Here is a 27,211-nt window from a genome sequence, read left to right on the forward strand (position 1 = left end):
TTCTTTCTCTTTTTTCCAGGATGGGCATGACTGCGAGTATATGGCATGCTCCCCTTCACAGCTTACGCAATGGAGAGTGTTCTCGCAAGCTTCAGAAGTATGTTCTTGGGCACTGCACTTCGCACAGGTTTGACGGCTGTGCGACTCCTGCCCGATTGACGACTCGGGCAGGACACATGATCCGAAGGTGATTATCAAGTGCTTGGTTTGGATTTCTTTGGCATCTCGCCTCATCTTAATTCTTTTGACATTGATTACATTCTGTTCATTGAAGCCCTCCAAGAGTTCAGCCTAAGTGAGCTCCAGCAAGTCATCGTCCGACACAACGCCGCGGGTGGTGTTAATAGTACGGTGCGGAGTTACAGTTAGTTGGGTCTCCCCAAATGACACTAGTTTCGGCAGTTTCTCGTATTGCTTCTTATCACAGAGCTCCAGCAGGAGATCACCGCTTGCCATCCTGGTCGCCTCATAACCGGCTCCAAAAACATCACTCAAAGTCTTCGATACAAAAAAGGGGAAATAGTGCGCAGTGGTTTGCCGGGTTTTTCCGAGTGAACTACAGTGGAACCCCGTTCATACGTTTTTCACCGGACCGGGGGAAAAAAACGTAACAGCCGGGAAAACGCAACAGTGAGGAAAGCTCCGAAAATGAATGAAAAAAAAGGGCAGCTTCAACTATAGACAATTTATTTCCACAGAGTGCGCTTAGTACTTAAAAAAGCCTAGAATGATGGCTTGCCGTTTCTTTCGCTCGGTATAAATCGCCACACGTTTCTCAATAGCCTGGAAGGCCGCATTGCTGTCAGCGTCGCTGTGAGGTGCGACGTACCTGCAGAGGAGGTCTAGAGCCGCGACGGCTTCTCCAAAGCTAGGATTTGGCCACTGCCCGGCATCATGCGGCTCGTGCTCCTCGTCGTCACCGCGCCACGGGAATGGCAATGGACGAAGGAATATCCGCGGGAAATTTTGCCCTCTTTGGCGTAATCATGCTAACCTGCTAACGACTGTTTAGTATTGCTGCGGAGCGCGCGCGTCCGAGCAGCCCGGTTGCACGCGGCGCGGCGTGGGAGAAATGTAAACAAGAGAGGAGAGCTGTCCCGGTAGGCGGAGCAACGCCACGAGCAACGCCAACTTCCGGTTTCACTTTTGCTTCACAAAGAGTGACGTGAGGGCCTCTCCCGAGTTTCCTTCCTCCGTGAGTCGACCCGTCCAACAACCATGCGGTGACTCTAATCACAGTGATGATAGTGAGAGCATTTTTCACGAATGGCCATTTAGTGCGGCCTCTCGAACTGGCGTGCGGCTTTTTGCAGCCAGTTCCATAGCCAAGCCCGGACAAGCCCAGCCAAAACTCGTCAAAAGTCAAAATGGCGGTTGGGGCGTGTTGCCTACTTCAGCCCAGGCGGGTTCGGGGTGCTAAGTTGCGACGTATCATGCGGGAACGTTTTCACAGCTACGACGTAACAGCGGGGTTCCTTATACATTGAATCCTATGGAAGCTATGCCGGGACCGGATGAAAACGACGTAGCAGCCGGGAAAACGCAGCAGTGAGGAACGTAACAGCGGGGTTCTACTGTACATGGAAACATGGGAAGTTGTGGACTTGGTGCCCAAAAAACTGAAAAACTTCATTGGTGCACCCTCTTTTCTGAGGGCGATCAGGGAGTTGAGGAAAGGAGCTATCCATAAAGATATGTGATATTTCGGCAGTAACGCCAGCCACCCACCGTGGAGTCCTACAAGAGGACGCTGCAGGACCTTTGAAACACTGCCTGCAAACGCCAGCTGTGCATTACCACTATAACCAAATATGAAATAATCTAGGTTGGCTATTCCCGCAAGGTTAACCCTTGCTGCCTGGAAAAATTGGAAGTTAAGGGGAAGCCAGAAGAAGACAGGAAAGGTGGAAAGTAAGGGAAAGACAAAGGTAGTAGGGAGAGAGAGAGACAGGAAAAGGCAACTACCAATTTCCCCCGGGTGGGTCAGTCCGGGGGTGCCGTCTACGTGAAGGAGAGGCCAAAGAGGGGTGTTGCCTCCACCAGGGTGCCTTAAAGGTCCGAACACCCGTAAGCGGTTCAAGCCCCAGGATCCCCCTTTTCCTGGACACGATTAAGCCGCGTAAGGCTACACGCGGGAGGGTGCAACCCTCGTGTGCTCGGGTACGTGGTGTCGTAACACACCAAACGCCTGCTGACACAGACGCTCCTGCGGGGGCGGTGGTGGTGCCTACGGCTGCCATCGGATCTGCGTGCGAGAGCACCGGTTCGAGGCGGCGAGGCAATCAAAATGGCAGCGGCAGTGGCTTTGATTAATGCCATTTCGGACCTTCGGTCACGGCAAAAAGTCCGGAAAATCGGATGCCGAAGGGTTCTTGCGTACAAAATTTCAGATACGTTTTTAGAGACGTTCTATGGGGTACATGGTGGTGCCGAGAAGCCGTCCAAATTATCGGCATCTGCAAAGTCGGCTGTTGACTGTACACTGGCAACTCCTCCAGCCGATGACATGGCGTCAAAGACAATTCGTTGTGATTCATCTCTCTTACTCAAGCCAGCATTACAGCGACTTTCGTTCCCTTACAATAAAATTAGAGCTAATTTTCCCTGATAGAAGCACAAATTCCCTGAGTTTTCCCAGAGTATTTCCAGACTACTCAAAATCCCTGAGAATTCCCGGTTGGTAGACACCGATGTAGCACGAGTGCACAAGAAAATAACCAAATGACAATAAAATGAATAATAATGTTTCTCATTTCAACGCAACACCAGTGGACTTAGAACAAGAGAAAGCTAAGCAGGTTGGTAGGAATTCATGCTATAGAAGATCAAGCGTGAAAAACATGGACAGTATGAAAAAAGCAGGAGTGCAGTTGATGGTGTCCTTCTCATTCCTCTCGTGTCCATGTTTTACACTCCTGCTTTCATGTACCATGAAACCTGCTGATGAGCTTATTCTACGTGTGCCAGAAGCATCATACATCAACATTTGCTAATAAACCACCCATTGTCTTTTCATGGATTTCGTGCCCTTCCCATTCTAGCTCGTTCCTCATGCCTCACAGCTGCTTCTGGGCAGCTGAAGGTCCACACTTTGAGCACAACAGACACACTTCGGGCAAAGCTGAGGTTGTACAAAGATTGTTAACACAAAAAGCAACCAAAGTATCTGCAAAAGCTGACAGTGGGCAGTAGTAAGAATGAGAAAGTCCACATTACGCTACTTACAGTACGCTGCAACTTCAGGTCTTGATCTCTAGAGAAAGAGGAGGCAAAAAACGAATAATTATTCTTCTGTCATGGCAGAATACAGAAATAGAAGGAGCAAAAAACAAGTAGCTCTGCGCTTTTCGAGCTGAATGCATTTGAACTATAATAATAGTCTATGCTAGTTTGTCATAAGCAGTTTTTATGGACATGTCTGTATCGTCCATCCAATCACTGTTCCTCAAATGCAAGTGTCAAAATGGGGCCTCTGAGTATTAGCGTCTTGGCATTTCACACCCCCTGGTTGTAGTGCTAAGAAAATGCACTAGAGCCATGTGTCCTCACCTTGCAGCTCTGTTTCACATCACAGGAGACAAGAGCCACGTCAGTTTCAATCATGTTTTTTTTCTTTAGCTTCTAAAGTAAAGTGGAATGCATTTGGTATCCATCACTGCATATTGTCACTGCTCACTGGAGACAAGAGCGGAAAGCGGTATTTATTCGAGAGAGTTAGGGCAAGCGCTCAGTCCAGATTTCTTCTTCTCTAGCGCCTCGCTTGCACAGACGAGGTCGTCGTCTTTATCGTCAGCGTGGTTGGGCAAAGATGGTGTCGCGGCATCTGCCCCCCTCCAGAAGGAGCATCGTCCCGATGCTGGGCGGGTAGCATCCGGTGTCCAGCAAACCACAGAGTCTCCACGTCATTCAGAAAAATAAGGTTTCATGCGCACCACGTGCACAGTCTCAGGCAGGTCGTGACGGCGCCTCGAGCAGGATGGGCTGTCAGGAACGACTTTATAGTTGATGTCGCAAAGGCGTCGTAGAACCTTGTACGGCCCGAAGTATCGGCGCAGAAGTTACTCCGCGAGGCCTCGGCGGCGTACTGGAGCCCAAACCCAGACTCTCTGGCTGGGCTGGTAGACGACACATCGATGGTGTTGATTGTAACGTCGGGCATCACGGTCTTGCTGGCTGGCTATGCGAACGCGCGCGAGCTGTCTTGCTTCTTCGGCGCGCACTGTAAGATTTGCGGCGTCAGCCTCGGAATCGCTGGAATCATGAGGAAACATAGCACCCAGCATTGTAGTTACTTCCCGACCGTGGAGGACACTGAAAAGCGTCATTCTTGTTGTTTCTTGCCGAGCCATATTAATAATATTTGGGGTTTTACGTGCCAAAACCACTTTCTGATTATGAGGCACGCCGTAGTGGAGGACTCCGGAAATTTTGACCACCTGGGGTTCTTTAACGTGCACCTAAATCTAAGCACACGGGTGTTTTCGCATTTCGCCCCCATCGAAATGCGGCCGCCGTGGCTGCCGAGCCGTATTATAAGCAAACGTTACATAGGGTAATATTTGGTCCCAGTTGTGTTCCACATCGACATACATACTCAGCATGTCTGCGAGAGTCTTGTTGAGGCGCTCCGTAAGTCCATTGCTTTGCGGGTGATAGGCTGTTGTCCTTCTGTGTGCCGTACCACTGAGGGTGAGTACAGTTCGCAAAAGTTCAGCCGTGAACGTGGTTCCCCTGTTGGTTACGATGACCGCTGGAGCACCGTGCCTCAGGACGACGTTTTCGATGAACTGTGTGGCCTTGGCTGCTGTGCTGCTAGGAAAAGCCTTGGTTTCAGCATATCACGTGAGGTAATCTGTCGCAACTATGATCCATTTATTTTCGGCAGAAGATATTGGGAATGGGCCCTGGTGACACTGGTGGACGTGCTGGGTATCACATCATCACCTAATGATAGGGACAACTCCTGCGAGTAGCCCTGCGTCCAGCCCTTCAAGACATCATCTACGCGTCGAGACACCTGTGCACCGCGCAAGCCGCCGCCTGCAAGGTCTGTGCCCGGAATTCGGCCTCTTCCAAGGAACTTTGCCAGCGACCTCACCGATTCAGGAAATGGCGCTTGCAAGTCGAACACAGGTGACCATTCAAAACAATCTAGTCCCCACTACCTTCCACAGTGACACGTATGAAGACGCCGAAGACTGGCTGGACCAGTACGAACGCGTAGCTAAGGTCAATCAGTGGCGTCCGGACCAGAAGTTTTCCAATGTGTACTTAGCTCTTGAAGGTAGCGCATGGATGTGGTTCCAAAACCGCGAGGCACATTTGACAACGTGGGACGAATTTTGTCGTCGGCTACTTGACACCTTCGGAAGCACTGATCGCCGCGATAATGCACAACGCCTTCTCGAGTTGCGCATTCAGAAGCCCAACGAAAGTGCTACGATGTTTGCCAAGGACATGTCTCGTTTGTTTCGCCGCGCGGATCCCAACATGCCCGATTCGAAAAAGCTGAGCCATCTCATGCGCGGCGTCAAAGAACAGCTTTTCGCTGGTCTTGTGCCTAACCCACCTACAACAGTAGAAGAGTTCATTAAGGAAGCCACAGCAATCGAGCGGGCGCTGCAGCAGCGTTGCCGGCAATACGAACGCCTTACTAATGATGCGCCTGCCGGTGCCGCAGTACTGACAGTGACAGACGAGACCTCGCTGCGTGAACTAATAAGAGGCATTGCGAGGAGATTGCGAAGCAAACTGCGACACCAAAGGAGTTCATTGTTGCTTCGGTCGCTGAAGGTGTCCGCCAAGAAATCCGGCAAGCATTTGCATCGCCTGAGCCACTCCCTGAACGTTGTCCCGAGCCACGCTTCGAGCCGTGCGCATACAGCTACGCAGACGCTGTTCGTCGCCCGCTTTCTACTGGGCCAGTACAGCAGTACCACCAGCGGCCACCCATTGCTGCCTGGATACAGAGGGAGCATTTGAGGCGACCCCAGCTTCGCAGGACCGACGTATGGCGCACCGCTGATCGCCGACCATTGTGTTTTCAATGTGGTGAACCAGGGCATATTTATCGTTTTTGCCCTAATCGCCAGGGTGGCACCCAGGAAATGTCACCTGCCACACCGCGACAGTTTCCAGAGAGACATCGATGCTTCGACGACAGTGTCACTCGGGAACAAGGCAGCTCAGCTAATCTCCGGTCGCGCTCGCCGTCTCCGTTGCGTTATTCTTCACCAAACCGTCGCAGTTTGTTTCACCAAACCGTCGCCGACGTGGTGAGAGGCCGCTCTCCAAGCCCACGGCGGGGAAACTGAAATCGGCGACCTCCGGGGGGAAGGTTGCAAGTCGTCAAACCGCCGAAAGTCCCCCAACATTACAGAAAAACGAGCAGAGCAACCCGGAGAAACGGAACGCAGACGAATTTGTGAGTGCCGACCTACTCTTAACGATTGATGGGCACGACGTGACAGCTTTAGTTGATACTGGCGCAGACTTTTCGATAATGAGTGAGCAGTTGGCAGACCGGCTTAACAAAGTCAAAATGCAATGGACGGGCCCTTATATTCGAAATGCCGGGGGCCAGATAATGACACCTATAGGAAAATGTACTGCACGACTCCAGATAGGAAACACAGCTTTTGTTGCCAGTTTTATTATTTTAAAAGAGTGCTGCAGATCCCTCATCCTTGGAATGGACTTCTTGCGGGAGTACGGCGTCATGGTTAACATACGGGACGGCGAAATAACCTTGTCAACTAGTACAGACACGAGCCAAGGCGAAGAGCACCAACGTACATCGTTACATGTCGCCGACGACGACGTCTGCATACCACCACTATTATGCAGTCTTGTCTCCGTCAGTTGCAGAGAACAATTTAACAAGGACGGTGTAACCGAACAACTAACTGCACTTCTGTTCCATCAAGGTGTTGCCATCGCTCGCGGTATCGTTAGCCTAATCGGGGGTCGCACAGAGGTACTTCTGACAAATTTTACCGATGAACGCCGGCACATCAGTAAAGGCACCGCTGTAGCGTACTTTGATGAAATTGACCACGTTCAACACTGCTTTGCTGTAAAAGAGGAATCGACCACCGATACGATGGCACATGCACCCGTCGTCGATGCTGACCCAGGTTTAGCGTTGCAACAGAAACAAAGTCTCAGGAACTGCTTGACGATTTTAAAGACTGCTTCTCTACAACCTCCCGAGTACGTCAAACTCCACTGACGAAACACCACATCATTACGGAGGAAGCAGCTATACCCATCCGACAGCATCCGTATCGTGTGGCTGAGAAAGAGCGGAAAGCAATACAGCAGCAAGTCAAGAAAATGCTAGAAGATGATGTCATCCAGCCGTCAAAAAGCCCTTGGGCATCGCCCGTGGTACTCGTTAAGAAGAAGGATGGTAGCCTGCGGTTTTGCATCGATTATCGCAAGCTCAATCGGGTTACAAAAAGAGATGTGTATCCCTTACCACGCATCGACGATTCCCTCGACAGGCTACGGCATGCACGGTACTTCTCATCGAAGGACTTAAGAAGTGGATACTGGCAAATGGAGGTCGATGAGCGGGATCACGAAAAGATGGCTTTTGTAACATCTGATGGGCTCTATGAATTCAAAGTTCTCCCTTTTGGTTTGTGTACCGCCCCAGCCACGTTCCAAAGACTAATGGATACTGTTCTCTCAGACCTTAAGTGGAAGACTCGCTTAGTCTACCTAGACGATGTCATTGTTTATTCTGCCACATTTGATGAACATCTCAGACGGCTACGGTCGGTTCTTCAAGCCATACGGTCCGCTGGGCTTACCTTAAAACCTGAAAAGTGCCACTTTGGCTATGAAGAACTATAGTTTTTGGGCCACGTAGTAAGTCACACAGATGGTGTCGCGGCAATAGTGTATGTCTAGTTAACACTAAGCTCAAAACAAAAACCTTTACTAAGCAACATAGAGTTTTTGAAATACCATGCTCTGCCAGCAACAGAAAGCTGTCACTTTTATCATCATCATCATCACTTTAGCATATGCAAAAAAAGATGAAGGCGATAGCCTGCATGCTCATGAGACATTTATTAAATTACTTAACCAGGGTGTGAATAAAGGGAAAATCGGACATCCACCCTGTTCGTAGCAATTGCTACAAAGGAAACCCATACGGGTTCCTCGAAAGAAAAGCCTCACAGTTGAAGAAAAATTCGTCCTGGTCCGGGACTCGAACTCGGGACCACCGCCTATCCGGGGCAGCCGCTCTACCATCTGAGCTAACCAGGCGGCTAGCAGATGGCAGGGCGAAGTCGAATTTGTTGACAACACGAAGCAAAGGCAAGTGTTTCACGTAGTAGTTCTGCAGAAACCCGCTAGGTGGAGAGAAGTAATGAATAAAGGGAAAATCAGACATCCACCCTGTTCGTAGCAATTGCTACAAAGGAAACCCATACAGGTTCCTCGAAAGAAAAGCCTCACAGTTGAAGAAAAATTCATCTTGGTACGGGACTCGAACCCGGGACCACCGCCTTTCCGGGGCAGCTGCTCTACCATCTGACCTAACCAGGCAGCTAGCAGATGGCTGAAGGTGGATGTCCGATTTTCCCTTTATTCATTACTTCTCTCCACCTTGCGGGTTTCCGCAGAACTACAACGTCAACCAGGGTGTCTACCAAGTTGACATTTCCAGGTGCCCAGAGTTTCCCAGTTTTTCCTGAGTGCCTTTGCAAAATTCACTGTGTGACACAAAACATTGTTTTATGTCAAGACGGGCTGATATTATTTTGGTTTGGAAGTGGGACACCTGCATCTCGGTGCCAGCTAATACTCTGCATTCTGAGCTCAAGCTCCTTCAAAGAAGCGGCGGCATGCTTCCTTTTTTGTTCATTCCTCAGTGCGCAGGTCCTTTCTACTCTTGTCCTCCTTCTGACACACATTTGTCCCGCAGACTATTTGAAGCATCCTCTTTGTCAGTGGCTGGATCAACAGCAAATGATATCAAGGAAGCTATCTTGTCAAGCAAGATCTTCACAGAAGACCACCAGGCGGTGCTCACTTGTCTCGGCATCGCTACTTAAAGGCCATCTTCATCTGCTGTCGACCAGTCTTGGCAGCAGCGGCAGTGCTAGCGCACCAGCTCACGCGTTCCTTTCTGCTTGTACAGGCTATCTTGTTAAACATGATCTTCCCAAAAGGCCCCTCGAATTTGGCTGGATCAACAGCAAATGACATCAAGGAAGCTATCTTGTCAAGCAAGATCTTCACAGAAGACCACCAGGCGGTGCTCACTTGCCCTAGCATCACTACTTAAAGGCCATCTTCATCTGCTGTCGACCAGTCTTGGCAGCAGCGGCAGTGCTCGCGCACCAGCTCACGCATTTTTTTCTGCTTGTACAGGTTGGTTACAACAGCATCTGTCATTTTCTTTCTTATCCTGTTACTGTTCGCTGCTGCCAAGAACTTTGTCCTTGGCAGCAACTTTGTCCATAATGCAAGAACTTGTGTCCTTGCATTAAGGTTTTAGTGTTTTTTAGTTGAGCGCTGTTAAATATGCCCATCTGTGCTGAGCTCGCTAAGAGAATAAATGAACTGGAGTCAAGACTTCTTAATGAATCGGATCATATGACTGATCGCATTGTTGACAAGATTATCATTAACATGAAGACATCTAGGGTCGGCGTGCTGGACCTAAAGAAGCACATGGACAGCCTTGAGTAGAGTCTAAAGTTTCTGAGTGATCTGGTTGAAAAGATGCACAGTGAGAAGGCCTCACTTGTGGCAGAAAACAAAGCCCTGAAAACGGAAAGCTGTTCACTTTCCTGAAGGGTATCCGAGCTCGAGCAGTACTCTCACATGAACAACATCGAAATCAGGGGTATACCCTATACTCAGGGCGAGGACTGTGTTGCAGTTTTGGAGACAGTGGGCAGGAAACTTAGATGTCCCATGACTTCCTCTGAAACCGATGTTCATTGAGTGTCTACTAAAGATAAGGGCAAGAAAAACTTAACTGCTAGATTCTGTTCTCGAACGAAAACGAATTATTTCATCAGCAAGAAACAAAAGGCAAGGCTCTGCCTGAATGACATTAGCAAATATGACAAATTTCCTATATTTGTTAATGACCACTTGACATCACAAAATAAGGCACTCTTTTCTAAAGCACTGGTGCCAAAAAAAGCCAACAACTGGAAGACTTGTGAACAGATAATTGTCAGGTTAAGGCTAGAAAGACAAATGAGAGCTTTGTTTGTCAAATTGCTGATGAGTCTGACTATTCTGTCTTCAACTGCCTCTATTCTGACTCTTAAATGTCATTAACATCCACCATGGATTCTCACCTGTCAACATCTGCGCCAAATAAATTCATGTCGCGTGACTACCATTAAATTATTCACTTCAATGGTAGAAGTCTACGCAAGCATTTTGATCATTTTCAGCACCTGTTTTTGACACTTAACAACACCTTTTCAATAATATGTATGACTGAAATCTGGCTTAGTAATGATGACAAGGACCTATTCTGCTTTAACTCATATATTTCTGAGTATTCTCACAGAGAGACAATTAATCACGGCGGTTCAGCTATATTTGTCTCATCTAACATTCCATATAAATGACAACATGACTTGGAGTTGAATATTATTAATTGTGAATCTGTGTTCAATTTGATTCCCCCGTCTTCAGTATAGGCAACAAGAACTTAGTGTTGGGCTGCATTCATCACTAACTTTCTTCTTTAGTAACTGACTTCTGTGGTGTGCTTGATCAAACCATGGACAAAATTTCATGCACTAATTGTAACGCAATTATAATGCACGATATCAGTATTATTCTCATAGGTACTAATTCATCTCATTCTTCTAGTTATTCAAGGATCTTCCATAGTTCTGAATCATCATCATCATCATCAGCCTGGTTACGCCCACAGCAGGGCAAAGGCCTCTCCCATACTTCTCCAACTACCCAGCTCATGTGCTAATTGTGGCCATGTTGTCCCTGCAAACTTCTTAATCTCATCCACCCACCTAACTTTCTGTCGCCCCTGCTACGCTTCCCTTTCCTTGGAATCCAGTCCGTAACCCTTAATGACCATTGGTTATCTTCCCTCTTCATTACATGTCCTGCCCATGCCCCATTTCTTTTTCTTGATTTCCACTAAGATGTCATTACCTCGCGTTTGTTCCCTCACCCAATCTGCTCTTTTCTTATCCCTTAACGCCACACATATCATTCTTCTTTCCATAGCTCGTTGCGTCGTCCTCATTTTAAGTAGGACCCTTTTCGTAAGCCTCCAGGTCTCTGCCCCATACGTGAGTACTGTTAAGACAGCTGTTATACATTTTTCTCTTGAGGGATAATGGCAACCTGCTGTTTATGATCTGGGAATGCCTGCCAAACGCACACCAGCCCGTTCTTATTCTTCTGATTATTTCAGTCTAATGATCTGGATCTTCAGTCACTACCTGTCCTAAGTAGATGTATTCCCTTACCACTTCCAGTGCCTCGCTACCTATCGTAAACTGCTAATCTCTTCCGTGACTGTTAAGCATTACTTTAGTTTTCTGCAGAACAATTTTTAGACCCACCCTTCTACTTTGCCTGTCCAGGTCAGTGAGCATGCAGTGCAATTGGTCCCCTGAGTTTCTAAGCAAGGCAATATCATCAGCGAATCACAAGTTACTAAGGTATTCTTCATTAACAATTATCCCCAATTCTTCCTAATCCAGGTCTCTGAATACCTCCTGTAAACACGCCGTGAAAAGCATTGGAGAGATCCTATCTCCCTGCGTGATGCCCTTCTTTATTGGGATGTTGTTGCTTTCTTTATGGAGGACTACGATGGCTGTGGAGCCGCTATAGATATCTTTGAGTATTTTTACATACAGCTCGTGTACACCCTGATTCCATAATGCCTATTAGACTGCTGAGGTTCCAACTGAATGAAACACATTCTCGTAATCAATGAAAGCTATATATAAGGGTTGGTTATATTCCGCACATTTCTCTATCACCTGACTGATAGTGTGAATATGGTCTATTGTTGAGTGGCATTTATGAAATCCTGCCTGGTCCTTTGGTTGACAGAAGTCTAAGGTGTTCCCGATTCTATTTGCGATTACTTTAGTAAATACTTTGTAGGCAACAGATAGTAAACTAATCAGTCTATAATTTTTCAAGTCTTTGGCATCCCCTTTTTTATGGATTAGGATTATATTAGGCATAATAAATGTTCAGTTTTGCTTTGGTCGGAAGAAGGCGCCGACATCGAGACAGAACGCCTGTGACAGCAGACATTTTTGTGCAGATATTTTGAATATGTTTATCCCAAGTAAGGTGCGAAGAAAAACTGACACCTAATATTTTATGTTCATCCACAATTTACAGTTCTTTACCAGCACACACTAAAGTTTGATTACTAGTAATAACTTTATTTTTTCCGCGGAATAACATTACTTTAGTTTTCGAAGAGTTTATTTTTAGGCAATTAGCGGCTGACCATTCAGATAGCTTAGTGAGTAGATAGTTACATTTTTCAATTAATTCTTGTGAATTCGGACCAGAAATGAGAAGATTCGTGTCATCGGCATACACGATAAATGTTACAGTTGTATAAATATTAGTAATGTCGTTAATGTAGAGGTTAAAAGCATAGGACCTACTACGCTCCCTTGTGGCATGCCATTTAGTAAAGGAACAAAACTTCTTGTGTCTTATGTATACTGATTGCTTTCGATTAGTAAGGTAAGACTCAAAAAATGCTAAAGGAGTACCTCTAATGCCATTCTGTGATAATTTCCATAGCAAAATTTCACGATTTATGCAATCGAATGCCTTACTGAAATTTCCAGTACACTCTAGTAAGATTCCAGTACGCTCGAGGTCATGAGCCATTGTGTATACAGGGTTGCCAGTTTTTCTAGAGCAATCTCCTCACCATTCTTCAACAAATTTGCTGTTACCTGATCTTCCCCAACTGCCTTCCCACTTTGCATAGCTCCCAAAGCTTTCTTTACTTCTTCCGGCGTTACTGGTGGGATTTCAAATTCCTCTAGACTATTCTCTTTTCCATTATCGTCATGGGTGCCACTGGTACTGTATAAATCTCTACAGAACTCCTCAGCCACTTGAACGATCTCATCGATATTAGTAATGATATTGCCGGCTTTGTCTCTTAATGCATAAATCTGATTCTTGCCTATTCCTAGTTTCTTCTTCACTGCTTTTAGGCTTCTCCGTTCCTGAGAGCATGTTCAATTCTGTCCATATTGTACTTCCTTATGTCAATCGTCTTACGCTTGTTGATTAACTTGGAAAGTTCTGCCAGTTCTATTCTAGCTGTAGGGTTAGAAGCTTTCATACATTGGCGTTTCTTGATCAGATCTTTCGTTTCCTGCGATAGCTTACTGGCATCCTGTCTAACAGAGTTACCACCGACTTTATTCTATTCTAGTTTGGATATGAATGTTTAATTTCTCTCCCTACTCGTCCTAACACTGCCGATGGCACCTTAATTGATCAAGCATTATCAAACTTAACAGATCCACCTGGTGCTGGCATTGTTACCACCATTATTACTTATCACTATAGTGTTGTTTTACGTCTGCGCAATCACTCAGCATTATGTAACACATCATTCTACAGAGTTGTACTTGACAAAGAGATGTTCCTTGCTAGCATAACTGAAACTGACTGGTCGGAAGTTGTATCATCTAATGAACCTCAAAAAGCTTTTTCGCAGTTTTTAACAACACTTTCATCGCATTTCAACTCTCACTCTAATAAAATAAAATGCAGAAAAAAGGTATCATAGCCACAAAATCCATGGTTACAGATAGCCTTGTGAAAGCAATGCGGTCTTGTGAAAATTTGTATAAGAAAACAAATAAGCAACCTTTCAATACTAAACTATCTCCACATTACAAAAAGTTTTCTAACTGACTTTCTACACAGCTGAGAAGTGCGAAGAGGAATTATAACAAACAAAAAATTATAGAGTGTGGTAATAACACTAGGAAAACATCTTGAAGGGGCAGCGCAATAAGACGATGACAGAAGGCAGGAACACACAGGAAAGCACTGAACTCACAACTAACTTTATTCGAAGGCATACACACCCTTATCTACACAACCCATAGCCACGTGCTCTCCCATCTATGGCGTCATTATCAGTGCGCAGGCAAAAAACCCGCAAAACCATTTAATCTAACGCTACGCTATGAATTGGCTTAAAAATTCAAATTCACTGTCATGCAAATTTAACGATGGCATGCTTACACAACGCGACCCTTTTTTCCTGATAAAGAAGGCCTCAATAATCTCCCTCGTGGTCTGATTTTCATGCGCGGTAAGTATTGTGGTGTTTTTATATATTGGAGTGCACCCATGCTCAGAGCAATGCCGCGCGACATGCGAGTAGGCATTACCAGTTAGTGAGCGCCTATGTTCAGACAATCTAATATTCAGGCAATGACCTGTTTGAACGATGTATACGTGACCACAGGAAAATAGAAGCTCGTAAACAACTCCCATTTTTTATTAACTAAACCAATCCATGTAGCCTTGTGAAATGTGGTGGACTGTGAGACCTTAACTTGTTTAACAATTGCCCTGAATATTCTTGCTGTATCACAAATTACCATTTTTACAACTCGCCTCAAATGTGAAGTTTTGACAAAAATGAACGCTATTTAAAAATCAAAATAAAAAAAACTCATCGTAAATTTTTCGAAAAATCTCGTAAACAGCTGTTTGCAGGCACTTCAAAAAGCATATTAAAAACATGTTGCATTATTCCATTTGCAATCACAATAGAGGTGGTAGAAATGAGAGCTTTGCCAGAATGCAGCAAGGTGCTAAGAAAAAGGGACATCGGGGTAAAAAGAACGTGCATAAGGCTCTGACTTGCCTAAACTTGACCGTGAGTGCGACGTAAAGGCAGTTTTGACTTCTGCATAAAAGCATGTTTAGTACACTACTTATTCGCATGAATGGGAATAAAGAAGTATTACATTACCCTATGTAATACCCTCCCTAGAGGGCCTTTAGGGTTATTGTGAAATAAATAAAAAGAAAATATAACCTTTACATGGCTCTTTTATTTAACAGCAAGTGCGTGCACCTTGCAGCGTAGATCATTTGTGCCTTCTGTTAAAGTAGGTTATTTCTATGTGTGCTACAGAATTAGTGGTTAACTCTCTGTGAATGTACACAGGTAACAGAATGTATGGCAGGTAAATGCCTCTGAAAATTTCATACTGGTCATTATATAAACGTCATTATATAACCTAAGAGGCGGTGGTGGGAGTGGCAATAGTGTTGGTTAGGGCAGGGTTAGCTGGCAGATAGTGGCAGTGATTGCTTTTTTACCGCTTCTGAAGAAAAAGGAACTGTTAGATTACTATACAATGAAAAGTTCACAGTCCCTAAGGATCACCACTTGTCAGAAAGTTCACAGTTTCTTAGAAAAGCTGGAAAGAAGCACAACACTTCCTCTTTTAGATACTTGGGTCTTTTGGGAAACATTACCTGTTCCGCGCACTCATGAGGAAATTACCTTCTGTGCAAAGCCTCAAGTAGAGCATTTCTTTATTCATTGAAGTATTGGCAGGACCAGATGAAGTCTCAGCCAAACTTGCTGGTATACAATGCATGGGATAGTTGTTGAAGCACCACTGATGAATGGGAAACGCTGATAGTGTGCTGAAAACCTGTCCTCGGTTTACGAAGCGCTGCAGTACTGGTAGCTCTTTCTTCTACAGGACCAACTGATTCAGAGGGCCAAAACATGCAGTTCTAATGAAGTGAATCCAATATGCAGTGGCACAGTTGCTTGCCTGTTGGCTTACTGACCCGCCATTGTACACTTGTTGATGACCCAGATGTGCCACATTCAAGTGCTCCAGCTTGGAGGCAGGGAGAGAGAACAAGGCACTTCGAGCATAGTTGATGTATGCGCTCAGAAAGGAGTCATCCTTTTCCGATTACCTGCAGTAGTGTGAGACACTAACAAAATGCAATCGAAATTGGTGGCGTCAGGCTCACTTAACCAAATGCGCCAAGACTGTATGCCTGGAACACGTGGCAAAGATTTCCACTGGTTCTTTTTGAGGCGGCAAAAGTTCTCTACTTCATCCGCATCTGCATAGAGCAGTTTTAAGTTTTTCAGCGTTGCGGTCATCTGCGCCACCATTTCAGAGGCTGACCTAATGACAATTGTGCTGTCTGCTCTGAGATTGTAGAGCGAGGCTTGGTGCTTTACTAAGCCACCAACACCATCGCAAGCATATTTGCCATGTCCTGTGGCCGAAAAAAAGCAGCTTCGTTGACACGTTGACGCTTTTACTGTATGCGAACGAACAATGGAAACAATTTCTTGTCGATGAGCTCACGGGAGTCCTTACAGTGAAGGCTTATTGTTTGCACCATACAACTTCAAGAATCGGTTATCAGAAGTATACATCAAATCGGCATACATCAAATCAAGAAGGAAAATAAATTATCCGACGATTTAGTGAGAGGGCTCTCACTTTCTCACTTTCGCTTTCGCACTGAAAGCGCGAGACCGAGATCCGGAGGAATTCCTGTCACGTGGTTGCTCCAATCGCTCTGGGAGCAGCCAAACTATCTGTCACCTATAGCCACGCTTTCTCTAAGTCCATTCTCGAGAAGGCTCCGCATTGCTCCAAAGTGAGTTGGAGCACGGTTCGAATCCACCGAGCTTGTACAGTTATCAAATCGAATGTACCATTAGAAACCTCCATAGCGGGATACTCTATAGGCCCACACAGACAGTCTTATGTCTCTCATACATCTCTTCCATTATTTTTCTTCGTTTTTCTGTCATATTTCAAAAGACTTTCCCCCTTCCGTATCCCTCCTTCTGTGAGAGCTCATAAAGCTGACACTTGTTTTTGAAATGGCTACTGGCGCCGCCAGACACATATGTAACATGTTTGTCAAGCTGAAGTTCTTCCTTCGTGAACTCAGATTTTTTCCAGTGCAAAGCAAACGTGTGCAGCATCATGACACACGTCATCACTGATGACAGCAAAACATTGAGCACATCCTCTACTCATGACGACACACGTAAATAGCGATACTTTATTGGTGCCAATGGCATGATTGTAATACCACGTTCGGTACAACAGCTGTCCAATTCTCTGCAAAGTGAAAGTGAAAAACACAGGATCCATGCTGTTGATATCGTTTGGCGTCGAATATTGCTGATGCTTGAATGCCCCTTATGTAATCATGGGTGATCTACATGGGTGACAAGCCATACACCAAGCTTCTGCAGAAAGGCAGTAGCCTGTGGTGTCTTTTTGACAAGGTCGCCACTTTCCTATACTGCATAGTTTACCTCTGTCTCTTCAGGGATTCCCAAAGTTGTAGTAGTTAAAGCATCCCCATTTGCACAATAATTACAATCGCCCAGGAAACAATTGGTAGTGGGCGAGGTGCAAAGACATAGTCCTTTGAGGTGGGTAATTTTATAGGCACCTTCAGCAAGCTCTTCTAGCGCGAAAACACACTGTGTGGCGTTGGCGCAATACATGCAAAAGCACACTTCTTGTTATGCTATTTTGGCCGGGGAGAACAAAACTTTGAGAGCCCAATAGACGTATCTGGATTGGATTCCTTAAAGAGATACGTCTCCTGTACTGAGCAGGCCATGAACCTCTTGGCAGCATACTCTCTCTTGTTCCCATCAACCGAAACAGATACTACATCCTTTTCGTTGGGACTCTGCCGAGAACATCCGTGCTCATCTTTGGTATAATATTCCACAGCGGTCTGGACGTCTGTTGGGTTCAACTATGTTCTCTCAGGTGCGTCGGCTGCTCGCAATACTCCATGCTTCTAGCGCCAACGTCGGGGTTTGTATATCATGTAGACTGACAAATTTGGAATGAGAGCTTGAACTTTTCGGCGCTCCATTTGGCTTGGCAGCAGAGTCAACAAGCGCATTCAATCTTGGTACGAAGAGCAAGTGTCATAAGCTTCCTTAAAGTTGGTGAACCATTCGTTGCAGACGCTGCATTTGGTACCTGAGGGGTCCGAATGGCGCTTGCACTCTACGAAGTGAGATTTGGACCTTGCAGTGCAACCGAGTTGAATTTACTTTTGCACCGGGCAACAGTTCCTTAGTCGCGAATCCGACTTCTGCTGACGCACGTGAGGCAAAATTTTAGGTGGATGTAGGCCCTTCTTTCTACCTCCCAGTTCGTCTTCTTCTGGTAGGAATTCATCCGCTGTTTCAGCAGGGAAGGCGTCGGAAAAATAGAGCATTTCTTTTAGTCGCCGGAAGCAATTTTGGCATACGTCATCCTGTGCACGAAGGGCAGCTCGCGGCAAGAGTTTCTGCAGTGCAGATGCACCAACGTCTCCAACCTTGCGGGAGTTTGTTTGAAGCGGTATTTTCTGTTTGTGCACCTTCAAGTAATCTGCACAAAAAACCCTACCACCGCTGTAAAAGTGAGCCATTGCAGCTCTACTCACAGCTCAAATCACTTCAAACACTGTTAGCGCTTGTCTATGATGTAGGATGACTGTGGGATGTGCGCAGAACCCTCAGCACAAAACTGGCCTGTCGTCCCTTTCGAGGTCGTTCACGCCCGATACAAGGAGATGTAAAACTGACAGCACCTACCTGAACTAAGTGGAGGCAAAAATTAGGGTGTATTAGATTGACTCCAGCACTCACGTACGGGGCAGAAACCTGGAGGCTTACGAAAAGAGTTCTACTTAAATTGAGGACGACGCAACGAGCTATGGAACGAAGAATGATGGGTGTAACGTTAAGGGATAAGAAAAGAGCAGATTGGGTGAGGGAACAAACGCGAGTTAATGACATCTTAGTTGAAATAAAGAAAAAAAATGGGCATGGGCAGGACATGTAATGAGGAGGGAAGATAAACGATGCTCATTAAGGGTTACCGACTGGATTCCAAGGGAAGGGAAGCGTAGCAGGGGGCGGCAGAAAGTTAGGTGGGCAGATGAGATTAAGAAGTTTGCAGGGACGACATGGCCACAATTAGTACACGACCGGGGTAGTTGGAGAAGTATGGGAGAGGCCTTTGCCCTGCAGTGGTTGTAATCAGGCTGATGATGATGAGATTGACTCCGTAGTTAATCCACATTAGCTTCATTTTTTATAATATGTAAAATAACTGTACCCTCACCTATAGATGGTGTTTAAAGGATGGTACCTATGATGTATTACAAGCTCCCCGATTGCTTCCAGCGGCTGCAATCAACAAGAGCATGACATTAGAGATTAGCTTGTGTTAGCCAAAGAATGCCATCACTGGGACATTAATTTGGACACCATCTATACCTGAAAAATGATAAACTAAATCATTGTTTCCAAAACGGGGATCACGGTGTCCTATCTCGGAATTGTCGAGAAGAAGGCAGCTCTTGAGTAGACGACAGAAGGCAGCGCGTCCGAAACAATTGGAGTGCACGTAGCTTCTCCTGATTAAGGCGGCGGCCACACTGCTGGAAAATTTCAACGAATTTTACTTCGCTTGATCTGTCTGCTACCGCCTCCCATGGATCCACTCCCCATTCTGCTACACTCTACCAACTCCATCAAAAGAGATTATTTTTACAGCAGCCGCATCTTAAAAGCGTGAACTAAATATGGGCACAATGATGGCCAAGGAGAGGCATCACTCCACGAATTTATATAGGAAATTCAGACATTTTAGAACGGCGTGGTTGAAATAATAATTCTAGTTTACCAAAACTGCCTTTACAACTCAACCCCGGTCAAGTTTAGGCAAGTCAGAGCCTTATGCACATTTTTTTTTAATTATCGTTTTCAATGTTATATACAGCATCCAAATATACATCGCCACGTCAGGAGGGAGGCTAAAGGCTGTATATGCCTGACGAGGCCTATCCTCCTCGTGCTGACAAACACTGCATTTGAGACAACAAGCTTTCTTGTAAAGTAACATTAAAATCGCACAAAAATAGGACATCCCCAATATGTACAGTATATAAATGTTTCGAGATAGTACTTTTTGAAATTACAGCTGTGAAAAGAAACAGAAAAGAGAGCACACAAAACTCAATACACCGTTATCCAGCAATGTTGTAAATCATCTGCCACGTTAAGACTACAGTAGGTATAAGTTGTGTGTTATGACCTAAGTAACAGATCCATAACTCTTTTTTTGTAAAGTATTTTACTCGGGAACTCGTGTATTAGCGTTTCGATAACTTTGTTGTCCTTCAAGAAAGTCATAATGGTATGTTCAAAAGTCTGAAGCCCATAGTTAGTTCTAACCTCAGGAGTTTTGCGAGAGACATATCGGAGTTCATAAACAGCATCAGACCGTGCAACTGAACAAAAGCTAAGGTTAGGTTTGCTGTGGATCAAGCAATGAGCCTCTATTGCCTGTCGAAGTGTTGTTAACTTATATATGTTAAGAAGGCCCATTGGTCGCCAGTATTCTCGTGTACTCGAAGTGTAGGGAACATTAAGAATTGCTCTAATTGCTTTTTCTTTTTGCGAGATAAATAAGGAGTTTAGGTTTGTAGACATTGTTCTACCGCATACAAATAAGCAGTAGTGGAGAAGTGGCCGGATAAGGGTAAAATATACGTGTTTTTTACGCCAGGTTCGTAGACGAAGCCTTAATTTATGCATTAGTCCGACTGAGCGTGATATCTTGGGACGCACGTAATTAATATGCTCAGCCCAGGTTAACTGCTCACTGAAGACCACATCAAGAAAATGTGAAGACCTCACACGTTCAACGTTTTCTCCTCTGAAACTGAGGACAGGCTCGAAGGTTAGAATTTTATTTTTATGTTTAAACACTACAAATTTTTTTTCACATTTAGCTGAAGCTCATTTGCATGTATCCATAATGACCGTTCAGACAAATATTTGTTTGCATTTGCTAAAGCGTTCAAGAAGTCATTGCCGGAGAAAAATATGTTAGTGTCATCTGCATACAGAACTATATCAGCTGAACTAGGTACATTGATAATATCATTAATGTAAAGTAAGAAAAGTAAGGGCCCTAATATGGAGCCCTGTGGAACACCTGTACATATTGTGCCAAAAGCAGATGGAACACCATTTATAACTGTGTACTGTATCCTTAACGATAAATAGGTATTAATAAGTTCCAGAGCAATACCTCTTATTCCATAGAATGGTAATTTACGTAATAATATTTCATGTTTAATATAATCGAATGCTTTTTTGAAGTCTAGGAATAACCCAAGTGTAATAAACTTATTTTTAATATTACTAATAATTTTGTCTTTTATTTTGATAAGTGCCATGTCAGTGCATTTTCCTTTCTGGAAACCATACTGATCAATTATTATTGCTGATGTTTTAGTGAGGTAAGATGTTAATCGGCTCTTGATAACGTTTTCTGCAATATTGGGAAAAAAAAGATAAAACTGAGATTGGGTGCTAATTATTAAGGTCATGATGATTCCTGCCTTTGTGAATGACACACACCCTTGCCGTTTTTAAGTGCTTCGGAAATATCCCTTTTTCTAACATTAAGTTGCATATGTGCACCAGGACGGGTGCAACTACATTAGTTATAGTTTTCACTGCTTCCGCTTTAATATCGTCAGTTCCAGTAGAAGAACTATTCTTTAGTTGTGACACGTACTTCTGTATCTCATATGGTGTCACCGGCTCGAGATAGAGTGAACTTGCCGAGCAGTTAAGCAGATAGTGAGTAGGGTCTGGACCGGTAGAGTTGATATTGTTATTAGCACATACAGTTAGAAAGTAATCATTAAATTTCTTTGATAGAGAGGCACCATCGCTGTAAACCGTTACGTCGATCTTGATCTCGTTTGGTATCGATGGGTTGGCTTTCGAATGCAATTTATTGAAAACTTTCCATATTTGCTCCGAGGTATGTTTCTCAAAGAACATCTTGCTATAATATTCTTGCTTAGCTGTCTTCAAATCAGAACTTAGTTTATTTCTCGTTCCTTTGAAAATATGAAGTAAGTTTAAATCTCTACTTTGTAAAAACTTGGTGAAAAGTTTGTTTTTGTGAACAATTCTTTTGTAGAGTTCCACATTTATCCAGGGCTTTTTCGACCTTTTGTGTTTTGTACGACGAGTCAGTGGAAAAGCAATTTCGTATATTGCTAACATTTTTTTCAAGAATATATCATAACAAAGGCTGGGGTTTGTTTCCTTGTATACGTCAGACCAGTCCAACTGAAGGGCTAATTCGTAAAAATGGCTCAATGTTTTCTCATTATATTATATGGAACAAGAGTGCTGTGTTGAATTATTTAACTCATATTTATGAATAGGTAAGATAGCAAGAAATGGAAGATGGTCACTGAGATCAGAAGCCAGTACATCAGAAATAACATCAGAGCATAGAAAATCCGTAAAACACAAGTCAATACTAATTTCACTATTTTCAGTTATTTTTGTCGGTGCCGTAATTACCCATTCTATCAATTATAACTTGACAAAATATCAGGTAGGTCTCTGGACGCCACACTACCTGATTTCATGTCAATGTTAAAATCACCGAGTACAACAAGCGAGTTGTTAGTGTTAGGAATGTACTGGAGTGTATCCCCTAAATTAAAACTACAATTATACCATTTGATTTAACAACCAAAACTTCATAGTCAATGTGTACTGTAGAGAACTCTTCAAGATAAGTACATGCTATACCGTTACGAAAGTAAAGTGTGATGCCTCCTCCTTTAAGATTTTTTCTGCAAAATGATACGTTGGAATAGCCATCTAGCGATACGGCGTCCTGGCAATCTGTGAACCAATTCTCTGTAAACGACAGAACATCCAGTTTGTAGTCCAAGTTGCTGAGAAAAACACTAATATCATCAGCTTTATTAATTAAACTTCTTGTATTCAGACAGAATATCGAGAATTTATTGCCCTGTTCACGAAAAGGATATGCTACAGTTTTTTTTTTAATTGTTCAACACTGTGGTATACACAGGTATGCGGGTTGCGTTCTTTAGGGACGATTCTTATGCATTGCTTGAAAATCTAGTTTGTGCCTGCGTTTCCATTTGTTACAGGGAGAAAGCTATGTGATGAGCTATGCGATACCCCGATGTCCCTTTTTCTTAGCACCTTGCTGCATTCTGGCAAAAGTATCATTTCTACCACCTGTATTGCAATTACAAACAAAATAATGCAACATGTTTTTAAATATTTTTTTTGAAGTAACTGTGAACAGCTGTTTACGAGATTTTTAGAAAAATTTACCATGGTATTTTTTTACATTTATTTTTAAACAGCGTTCATTTTTGTTAAAACTTCACATTAGAGGCAAGTTGTAAAAATGGTAATTTGTGATACAGCAAGAATATTCAGCACAATTGTTAAACAAGCTAAGATCTCACAGTCCACCAAATTTCACAAGGCTACATGGATTGGTTTAGTTGATAAAAAATCGTAAATATAGCAACTTTTGAAGATTTTAGCAAATTAAACAATTTTTCTAAAGCACTTCCGTTTTGCATGGAAGCCTCAAACAGAGCTAGCTGACCTTTCACTACATCTACTTTTTACACATAAAAATGTATTCTTTGTAGCTTTAATATATTGTATTTCACTGTTCTGAATTTGTGAAAATGCCTTGTGCATGAAACACGCACCTCCCCACTGAAGAATCTCGTTATTTTTTCCTCCTAAAATATTCATTTGGCAAAGAAGCAAGTTCATTTCAGTGCTACCGAGTGATATGCGCATAAAATATAGTTTTCAATGAAATCTAAAATATGAATTTTATGACCCATGTTGACCTCTTGTGGAATCACCCAACTTTCTGATTCCGCTTCATGCTGTAACATGTCCTTTAAATGCTTACATAATCCATCTTTCCTTTTTCCAACAACACCTGATGAAGTAATTTTAGTAATTAGAACCATTAAAGCCACTATTGCTGGCCGACATAACATTAACGCTTCCTACATTAAAATGATCGCGCAATATATCGCTAGCGTCCTCTCAGTTATCATTCACCTGATATTAAAACCGGTGTTTTTTCATGTGAACTCAAAAGCGGTCGAGTCATTCCCGTTTTCAAAAAAGGTGATCAAACGCTTACACAGAATTATAGACGATTCATGCATGACCCTATAGGATTAGAAGGCCTCCAGATACACAAAATGTGTTCAGCTCCAAAAGCAAAGTAGCCAAGTAGATGCATTGTTATGCTCAATTGGCTCTGCCAGACACAGGGCAATGTTCTGGCTTCCACTGGTGGCATTGTGCAAACACTTTAGCAGTCGGTCGTAGTGAGCAACTGTGTGCATACAATACTGTAGTGATCATATTAGAAACGCTATAAATAGAACACCAAAAAATAAATGTTGTTGTCAAAGGGGGTAGACATTTCCGCCTTGTTTACCGTCTGGAAGCCGAAATGTCTCCCCTTTTAACAGTCTCAGTCAGTATTCTGTTTATTGTGTTTTATTGCAATAGCAATTATATGGACCCTGCAGGCACCTTTCTGCCATCGGCGTCGCCGTGAGGTTCCGTATAACTGAAAACATGCGGTGAAAGCCGTTCGATCTCATGTGCGCAAGTGAGCAACGCGGCCCAGAACACGGCCCTCTCCTATGCACGCGAGGCAATGGGTGTCAGCCGAGGGAGGAGGGACGTTTTTCTCCGGCAGCAGCCCAAGTGTCTCGACGTCCTCCTCGCACACCGCACCATACAGAGTAGACACATTGCGGCGTCTACTATGGCATTGGCCACGCGAATCGCGGACGCCAAAGTAGACGCCTTTGGCGGACGCCGTTGGGACGCTTTGACAGTACTCCTGTGTCATGAAAGCAACCTGTGACGTGGCCAAAATGTGCACCCATGCGGGCCGCATCTTCAAAATGATCTGCGATGTTTGCAGTGTGCACGTAGTGGCGGTAGTTTCGTATGCACTGTGCTTTCGATGTTGCGTTCGTGTTAAAGTGACAGATGCATGGAGGTCAATTGGCTCGCAGCTGCTGCCGTGACTTTGAACTCCACCGTTTTCACAGACAGTTTCCGCTGTCATTGAGCGAGATGTGTTCATGTTTACCTGTGCACATGTGACACCGTGCTGATTAATTTAGTCTCAGAAATAGCAGAAATGGCTCTTTTCCGACGTCGAAACCTGGCAGTAAGTGGGTCGTCGCGAATGATTATTCGCGACGACCCACTTACTGTGTTACTGTGTTGCAACAGTTCCGTGCTCCGCACTGGTGTCATCACCACCGCAGCCGCTCGCAATGCCATCCTTCTTGGAGCGGCGCGATTATTCATTGCTACGGCTGCCGTGGCCTCCGCGATCAACTCCGGCAGGAGGCGAAGCGGCTCCCCTCGGAGGCCACGCGCGGCTGCCACACGTGGCCGGAGCTGATCGCGGAGGTCACGTGGGTGCCATAGGTGCACGCAGCGCTGCATACTGGCAGTGGCGAGATTGTGCGAGATTAGTCTTGCAGCGTGCGCAGCGTATGTCGAGGCGTGTGTTGGCCGAGCGCCTTTGTGCGGGAAGCTCGTAGGCTAGGTTGTTCCACGAGTGATTCGGAATTGACTGTACCTAGTCGCGCAGTTTATAGCCATGGCAAACCGTGGCTCTTATCGCACGCTCGACCTGGCAACAAAAGTCGAGGTTTTGAAGGAAGTTGAGAAGGGAGGTGCCGCCAAACAAGACATAGCGCGGAAGTACGGGATCAAGCCGAACACGCTCTCTAACTACATCAAGAACAAGCGCACAATAATGGATGCATTTGAGAACGACAAGTTCCAAGACTTCTCGGAAGCGAATGCGCACCGGCGCTTACCCAGAGTTGGAGAAGGCTCTGCTGGTTTGGATTAGGGAGGCCAGGAGCAACAAACTTCCTCTCAGCGGAGACATCGTTGTGATGAAAGCCCGAACGCTTGCAGCAATGTTGGGGATCGATGACTTCGTTTCATCAGATGGATGGCTGACGCGCTTTAAAGATCGCCATGACCTGGTTTTCAAGAGCGTGTGTGGTGAAAAGGCGTCCGTTAACCAGGAAACATGCGCCACGTGGAAGGACGGAAAGCTGCGTGAATATCTCGCCGAATACAGACCGGAAGACATCTTCAATGTCGGTTACTTGTGATCGGGAAAGCCGCGAAGTTTTAAAGGCGTGAAGACGCTGCCTGTGGACTATGAGGCGAACAAAAAAGCGTGGATGACAGCCGAAATCTTCAAGAGCTAGATAAGCAAATTGGACCGCAAGTTTGCTGCTTCGAACCGCAAGGTGTTGTTCCTTGTCGATCACTGCAGTGCTCACGTGAATGTGCCAGCCTTGAGTGCAATACGCCTCGCATTTTTGCCTGCAAACACAACGGCTGTTTTGCAGCCAATGGACCAAGGCATCATCAAGAATGTTAAAGTCCTGTACAGGCGGCACCTCCTCGAGCACATGATTTTGTGTATGGATAGCTCCACAAAGTACTAGGTGAGCCTGCTTAGTGCCATCCACATGTTGGCACGAGCATGGGATCGTGTGAAGCAAGAAACAATCGCAAACTGCTTCAGGGCTTGCGGTTTTGTGGCAGCTTCTTCGGAGGATGCCTCTGAAATTTCAGCGGAGGAAGCGTCAACAAGCGAGCTTGACGGCACTGATTTTGGTGATGCTCTCGGGGACGTCAATTTTGAAGATTACATCGCCGTAGACAAGGCGGTCGAAACGTGCGGTGCGCTGATGGATAGCGAAATTGTAGAGATTATTCGGCCCCAGGAAGCGACCCAGGAAAGCGACAATGACGTTGAAGGCGAGCCGCAACCTAAGGCTGCCGATGTAGCTGCGGGCCTTGCTCTTGCGGAGCGCTTCTTTGCCGCTCAAGGTAACGCGGAAGAAGCGTCCAGCCACATCTACAGCCTGCAGAACTTGCTTTCAGCAGGCGATTCGGCAAGAAGAAGCAAAGCAAGATGACTGACTATTTTTCTTAGAGAAAATACTCCATTTCGCCACAAATAAAGTGCTGTTTTTTGTGTTTCGTGCTTAATTGGAAGTTCGTGTAATTCGAAGTTTTTTGCGGTCCCCATGAACTTCGTATTAACGGGAGTCGACTGTATAAGCTAGCTCAGAGTACCGAATTCCGTTCTTTAAGGGATGCTTTACTCATCAAACTTCGCAACGCCCGTGACAAATTTCATAATCAGACTATGGTTACATTCCTAAAAAGCTCCCCAGACAAGTTTTGGCATTT

At 44.9% G+C, this 27,211-nt stretch overlaps 1 protein-coding gene across 7 annotated transcripts in view; it reads right to left on the reverse strand.

Annotated features, from left to right (window-relative positions):
• Nucleotides 1-27,211, reverse strand: part of LOC142587282 (uncharacterized) — a 378,424-nt gene that overhangs the window by 259,808 nt on the left and 91,405 nt on the right. For all 7 annotated transcript variants that reach the window (XM_075698155.1, XM_075698154.1, XM_075698153.1 and 4 more), the window contains exon 5: nucleotides 3,226-3,253. In XM_075698155.1, the coding sequence (XP_075554270.1) occupies nucleotides 3,226-3,253 (28 nt within the window). The remainder of the gene's footprint in view (nucleotides 1-3,225; nucleotides 3,254-27,211) is intronic.

This window comes from Dermacentor variabilis, chromosome 7 (assembly GCF_050947875.1).
Source record: "Dermacentor variabilis isolate Ectoservices chromosome 7, ASM5094787v1, whole genome shotgun sequence".
Taxonomy (NCBI): domain Eukaryota; kingdom Metazoa; phylum Arthropoda; class Arachnida; order Ixodida; family Ixodidae; genus Dermacentor; species Dermacentor variabilis.